The sequence below is a fragment of the Myotis brandtii genome, unplaced genomic scaffold (genome assembly GCF_000412655.1).
Source record: "Myotis brandtii unplaced genomic scaffold, ASM41265v1 scaffold201, whole genome shotgun sequence".
Lineage (NCBI taxonomy): Eukaryota > Metazoa > Chordata > Mammalia > Chiroptera > Vespertilionidae > Myotis > Myotis brandtii.
Window position 1 is genome coordinate 176,617 of NW_005357485.1, and position 7,354 is coordinate 183,970.

General features: G+C 46.9%; 1 protein-coding gene across 1 annotated transcript; it reads right to left on the reverse strand.

Annotated features, from left to right (window-relative positions):
* Nucleotides 1-587: 587 nt before the first annotated feature.
* LOC102256780 (splicing factor 3B subunit 2) lies at nucleotides 588-1,374 on the reverse strand. Its single transcript, XM_005865278.2, has 2 exons — nucleotides 1,274-1,374; nucleotides 588-1,137 (listed from the first exon to the last, which is right to left on the reverse strand). The coding sequence occupies exons 1-2, from the start codon at nucleotides 1,304-1,306 to the stop codon at nucleotides 859-861; spliced, it is 312 nt and encodes a 103-aa protein (XP_005865340.1). The 5' UTR covers nucleotides 1,307-1,374; the 3' UTR covers nucleotides 588-858.
* Between the last annotated feature and the right edge of the window lie 5,980 nt (nucleotides 1,375-7,354).

A 7,354-nucleotide genomic window follows, 5' to 3' on the forward strand; every position in this document is an offset into this window, starting at 1 on the left:
GATCAATGATTCTCTCTCATCACTCCCTTCCTCTCTGAAATCAATAAAAATACATTTAAAAAAATATTCATGCTTTTAAAAAAATACTAAAAGTATAATAATTCATAGGAGAGAAACAGGTGATGGCCAGAGAGAATTTTATATTGTTACGGGAGCCCCCATTTGAAGAGCAAATATCAAAAGCTCACTTCAACATGATACACGGAAGACCCTATGCTTTGCAAGGTGAGCGAAGAACTGAATTTCACTTGCTACAGTCAGACCAAGAAGTACTATAGAGCAGCCGAAACTGGTTTGGCTCAGTGGATAGAGCGTCGGCCTGCGGACTGAAAGGTCCCAGGTTCGATTCCGGTCAAGGGCATGTACCTGGGTTGCGGGCACATCCCCGGTGGGGGATGTGCAGGCAGCTGATCGATGTTTCTCTCTCATCGATGTTTCTAACTCTCTATCCCTCTCCCTTCCTCTCGGTAAAAAATCAATAAAATATATTAAAAAAAAAAAAAGAAGTCACACAACTACCATGAATTTCTAGCCACAGAATGTATCAGGCTCACACTGGAGGCAGAGAACTACAAAGTCAAAGCAACCTGTGGAGAAAGGAGGCACCATGTGCAGATCAAAGCTAGCTGGCCAAGTGCAGGCAGAGGGGACGAGGAGACAAGGAAGAAAATGGAGCCACTCAGAACCAGAAGTCTCGGGGTGGGGCAGGAGAGCTAGTTCTGACCAGAGAGGTGGGGACTGCCCTTCTTGCTCTGTGTCACATACAGTGCTGACTTTGGAAGTGGAGAGCGAATAATTAGACAATTAACAAGAAGGTGGGTTTTGGGAACCAGATCCCAGGTTTGAAGCCGGCTGCTATTAAGGACGTGGCTCCCCGAGGGCAGACCTGAGGCCCAGCCAGACCCTCACCTTCTCCTGCAGGGCCTCCCGCATCTCCTGGATGCCTGTGCGTTTGATGAAGTCCGGCAGCTCAAAGGGGGGTTTCTCAATGCCTCGTTTGCCCTGCAGGTACTTGCGCTTAAAACACCAGTGGCGTGGCACAGGCACGGAATTCCGAGTGGCCTTGAGGTGGACCAAGAGCTTAGGGTCCTGTGCTGTCACATCATGCATCTCTACAACATCGGGCCGAGCCACGAGCTGAAAAACAACAGCACACCTCAAGAAAGCCCCAGCCTCTTCCGTCTGCAGCTTTTTACTTCTCTTTCTCCAAAGTCCCATCCAGGCCTCCTTCAAAGCTCCTCCCCCAAGCAAAACTCCATCAGCTCGGTCTCACCTGCTTGAGTTCAGCCACAGTGAAGCGATTCATTCGGCGCAACTTCTTCTTGGACAGCTTAGGGGCTTCTGGCTTCTTTTCCTAGAACAGAACAATTCTCTCTTTTGAGCAGGACTCTTCGATGTCAATCAGAATATATTTAAAAAAAAAAAAGAAGTACTATAGAGCAGTCAGAATACTAGGCATTTGTGCAATTTTTACAACAACCTAGAAAGGCAGAGGGCTCCGTGTTCCCGTTTTATGGAGAACATTGAGGTTAGTGATGTTAAACAGCATGCCCAAAGCCCCCTACTTTGCATATGAGAGAGCTAACGGTTAAACTCAGACCATGAGGTGTTCGCCTCTAATTTTATGAAGCTTCATAAATCCACTGTATATAGAAACTTCCTAAATGTTGAGGCCCTTTACAGCAGGAATTTGTTATGTAAGTACCTTACATATTTTATATATATATTTTTAGTAGGAATATAATTTTTTTTTGCAATGCACTTAATGTTTTTTTTTTTAAATTCGAGCTGGCATACAATAGCGTATTAGTTTCAGGTGTACAACACAGTGATTCAACATTTATATACCTTACAATGTAATTACCACCCTAAGTCTAGTTACCATCTGTCACCGTGCAGTTATTGCAATATTATGGACTATATTCCCTGAAGAGCACAATTTTCAATATATTTTTATTGATTCCAGAGAGGAAGGGAGAGGGAGAGGAAGAAACATCAACGATGAGAGAGAATCATGGCTCGGCTGCCTCCCCCACGCCCCCTACTGAGGATCGAGCCTGTAACCCGGGCACGTGCCCTGACCGGGAACCGAACCGTGACCTCCTGGTTCGTAGGTCGATGCTCAACCACTGAGCCACGCCGGCCAGGCATGAAGAGCACAATTTTTGAAAAGAAAAGTAATGCTGCCATTGAACAATTTGTAGATGAAAAGAATCGATTTCTATTGTCGAGGTCTCCCTCCAGCATCTGTTTGGTTTGTAGCCCCTGAGAATACAGGTAGGGAAAGTAAAGCCACTTCCAAACCATCGGACTCTCGGAATCTTCTCGCACTTGCCACGAACTGAGATTCCAATGGCAAGACTTCATCCGAGGAATTGTAAGGGAGGTAATCCAGCCTTCCCCCTCTTGTGAAAGTAACAGCATCCACAATTGACTAATTACAGGGAGAATTGGGCTTTCCAGGAAGATGAAGGGCAAGCAGCTAATTACACCCACAAGTGGTTAACGGCAGCTACAATTAGCTGTTTATAGGAGTCATTATTGGGGAAGCCAATTTGGTAGCCCCAAAATAATTACAGGTGCAAAACCTCACACACCAGTCAGGAATGCTCTCCTTCAAGATGCCGGCCCTGCGGGTGCAGCGATTCCATTCCTTCACCCGGAGAGAAAGAGAACCAGAGCGATCCCCAAAATGGAGATGCCAAAATGATAGCAATGCTTAATTAATGTATTCTTGTGCTTGAAAAAACTGTCATTAATTTACTTCCTATGGTCTGCTAATATTTGAAGCCTTAGAATAATATAGCATAGCCCTGCCGGTGTGGCTCAGGGGTTGAGCGTTGAACTAGGAACCAGGAAGTTATGGTTCGGTTCCCGGTCAGGGCACATGCCCGGGTTGCGGGCTTGATCCCCAGTGGGGGCGTGTGCAGGAGGCAGCTGATCAATGATTCTCTCTCATCATTGATGTTTCTCTCTCTCTCTCTCTCTCTCTCTTTCTCTCTCTCACTCTCCTTTCCTCTCTCAAATCAATAAAAATATATTTTAAAAAAAACTCAAGCCCTAGCTGGTTTGGCTCAGTGGATGGAGCGTCAGTCTGCGTACTCAAGGGTCCCGGGTTCGATTCCGGTCAAGGGCATATGCCCAGGCTGTGGGTTTGGTCCCCAGTAGGGGGCATGCAGGAGGCATCCAATCAATGATTCCCTCTCATCATTGATGTTTCTATCTCTCTCTTCCTCTCCCTTCCTCTCTGAAATCAATAAAAATATATTAAAAAATAAAATAAACTCAAAACAAAACAAAAAACACATTACATTCCAGCTAGAGTAAGGGGCTCATTTTCGTTGCCTCAAATACTTTTCTTTTTGTACGTAAGCCCAGTCTCTCGCTTTCAGCGGGACTTTGGGGCCTTTAATTCCATAAGCTCTCAGCGCAGCTGGTGGAGATGGGACGTTGGCAGCGCGCACACCGAAGGGTTTCGGAGATTGCAAACCAGCAGTTGCCCTAGAGTTGCTGCAGGCGACACCGTGCTGGACCGTCGGCTACATAATCCCTCGGAGACAGACACCGGCGCCTGCATTGGCACGAACAGCCGCATCCCTGGTAGGTGCGTCTCGCTGTTTATCTTCAGCAGCAAACAGAGGACAGTATGTATTTGAATCACTTGTCTGCGAAGACGCGGGATTCAATTGCACCCTACTTACACGCCGCATCTTTCAGTTCTTTGGAAAATGAATGGAGGTGTGGAAGGAGATAAGCCACAGCGTGTGAACTTCTCAGCATACCCACCGAGCAGACGCACTGTGGCTAATTGGCCATCACAGGGCAGCGTGCCCATCGCGATGTTTTATGAAAGTGTGATTTTCACTGAGGAGGGAACCGAAGGCATGACATCCAATTGCGACGGGGAGAACACAGCGAGGTCCATCTACGTTACGCCTCTGCGTTGTCTTTTTCTAAATTTTAAAAAATATTTTTATTGATTTCAGAGCGGAAGGGAGAGGGAGAGAGAGAGAGAAACAGCAATGATGAGAGAGAATCATGGATCGGCTGCCTCCTGCACGCCCCACACTGGGGATCAAGCCCGCAACCCGGGCATGTGCCCTGAACGGGAATCGAACCGTGACCTCCTGATTCATAGGTCGATGCTCAACCACTGAGCCACGCCGGCCGGGCACACTCTGAGGTTTCATACGTGATTGATTTGTGCCTCTTAGATAAACCGCCCACCACCATTTCTCTCCATTGAAGTATAGCCTCCAGCTTTAAAGGGACCCCTCAATCGTTCCCGCAAATGTAATACATCACTTTTCTTCCCGTTTGCCTCTTCCTCGGTTCACTGTATCTGCGGTGCTTTTAAGAGATTCTTTAAGTCCTGGCTGATAGCTCAGTTGGTCAGAGCATCATCTGGATGCACCAAGGTTGTGGGTTCGATCCCCAGTCAGGGCACATATAAGAATCAACCAAACAACCAATGAATGCTTAAATAAGTGGAACAACAACTTTATCTCTCTCTCCCTCTCTCTCCCTCCCTCCCTCCCTGCCTCCCTTCCTCTCTCTCTAAAATAAAAGAGATTCCTTAAATGTATTGGAATGGACTCTCTGGAATGAGGCCTGGGGAATATGCGTTCTTAGGCCCTTGCAATAAACAAAAAAATGAAATGTTTCATTGCTTATTTAAAAAAAAAAGATCTAAAAGTATCTTTACTGGCAGAAGATATGATTGCATAGTTGGTAAACCTAAGAGAAGCCACTAATATCTATTAGAATGAATAAGATAATTAGAATTATGGGGTAATATGGACATGTATAATTTCTCAGTTAAAAGTGCAAGGATAGAAAAAAATGGATTCACAATAAATATGAGAAAGCGAAAGCCCAAGAAAGTCATAGGATTTCATTGAAGAAAAATTTTAAATCTTACTGAAAGTCAACAACAAGAAACAAGTTAGCCGGGACATGGAGGCTCGGTGGTTGAGCATTGACCTATGAACCCGGAGGTCATGGTTCGATTCCCGGTCAGGGCACAGGCCCGGGTTTCGGGCTCGGTCCTCAGTAGGGGGCGTGCAGGAGGCAGGCAATTAATAACTCCCTCTCATCATTGATGTTTCTATCTCCCTTTCCCTCTCCCTTCCTCTCTGAAATCAATAAAAAAAGGAAACAAGTTAGAAAGAGTCAATAATACTTATACTAAACAGGGGGCCAGTTCACTGTCCCTCAGACCGTTGGAGGGCCAGACTATAGTTTAAAAAAAAAACTATGAACAAATTCCTATGCATACTGCACATATCTTATTTTGAAGTAAAAAAACAAAACGGGAACAAATACAATATTTGTATTTGCATGTGGCCCGCGGGCCGTAGTTTGAGGACCCCTGTTCTAGAATATCAAACGTTTTCAAGTTATTATATCACTTTGATTTAATTCTAATTAGAAGGACAATGTTTTTTTGCAGTAAGGAATGTGACAGAAGAAATCTGAAGTTCACATGGAAAAAAAAATAAATATTGAAACCAGCCAAGGAAATTTTCCAGAAGAAAAAGGAAGTATAAAAATAAACTAATTAAACATTCAATGCATATTTGAGTAACCTCGGCGTGGGAAAGGCCTTTTTTTTTTTTTTTTAAGAGACTTAAGAAACGAAGATGCTCTGAGGAATAACAGACAGAGCCTGGGAAGAGATACTCGCCATACACGCGACAAAGAATCTATCTCCTGTCCCGCACGTGTCTAAGAGACACACACAGCTTCGCAGAAACACAGGAACTAGATATTAGCTCGGAGTTCAAGGAAGAGGAAATCATGGCAGACAACAGGCGCCCAGAGAGCGACGCTGAACTCTTTCGCGGAGTGAAAAACTGCGGATGAAAACAAGCCACTTTCAACCTCCCGATCGGCAAAACGAGAAGAGCACCAAGAATAAACCGAAGAGCCGTCTCACAGAGCCCCATGGGGGACATGGGCCCCCCGCCCTCTTGTGCGCTGCTGACGGAAGAAACACATAAGTTGCTGATTATTACCACCTTTGTAGGGAAATAATCTGGAAATTCTCTTAAATTAAAAAGCGTGTGTTCCTTTAGACCCAGAAGTTTCATTCCAGGAATCTACCCTTTATTATTTTTAATACTTTTATTGATTTCAGAGAGGAAGGGAGAGGGAGAGGGAGAGGGAAGAGAGAAACGTCAATGATGGGTCGGCTGCCTCCTGCACGCCCCCTACTGGGGATCGAGCCTGCAACCCCGGGCATGTGCCCTCACGCCCCCTATTGGGGATGGAGCCTGCAACCCGGGCATGTGCCCTTGACTGGAATCAAACCCGGGACCCTTCAGTCCGCAGGCTGACGCTCTATCCACTGAGCCAAACCAGCTAGGGCAGGAATTCACCCTTTAAAAAATTTTTTCTTTTAAATTGGTTTCAGAGAGGAAGGGAGAGGGCTAGTGAGATAGAAACATCAATGATGAAAGAGAATCATGGATGGGCTGTTTCCTGTGTACCCCACACTGGGGATGGAGCCATCAACCTAGGACCTGACCAGGCATCCAATTGTGACCTCCTGGTTCATAGGTCGACGCCCAAACCACTGAGCCACACTGGCCAGGCACGGGAATTGCTGCTTTTGAAATAAAGGCATCAGTATGTAAGGACTCCCGTACCCGAAAATCCCGCTGCGCCCCGGGGAGCCCGGCTGAGTGCTCCCCGAGACCCCGAGCGCGCACCCGCGTCATCAGTGTCTCCCTAGCAACCGGGAGGGGCCACGTGGGGCCCGCGCTTCCTCCCGGTTCCTCTTGATGAGAGGGAGGGATCCTCCTGCGAGTTATTACCTGAAATAATACCATATGGTAAAATGTAAACAACATCTGCATATTCATGTAATAATTTCATCTGTTTAATTAGTTCCAGCAAAGCAGTTTACCCTCCGAGGCCCTGGGCTGTCAGCGCGGCGCGCACACATCCCGGGCTGGCTGGCGGGCCTGACAGCCTTCTATTGTTCGCTCTCCGCCCGCACATCAGCAGTTACTGTAAGTGAATCTTGGGGGAGGGGGGGCGTCTGTCCCCACCGATCCACACATGGGGCGGGGGTGGGGGAGGGAGCTGTCAGCCTGGCATAGGGCTACTAAAGACAGGTTTGACAGACCAGGTGACGCTGGTGGGGAGAGACTGAGATTAGTTATTTCTGCGCTTTCCTATTTTGGCTGCGAGCTTTGATGAGCTCTCGGGGTAGAGAAGTTCTCAGTCCTTGCACCCCAGCCGCAGTGGGAAACTAGGTTGGACCAACTACCTTGCAGAACTGGGGGCCCACCTCCTCCTGCCCCATCTCAGGGCGTCTGAAGCTAAACATGGGTCCTACAGGCTCAGG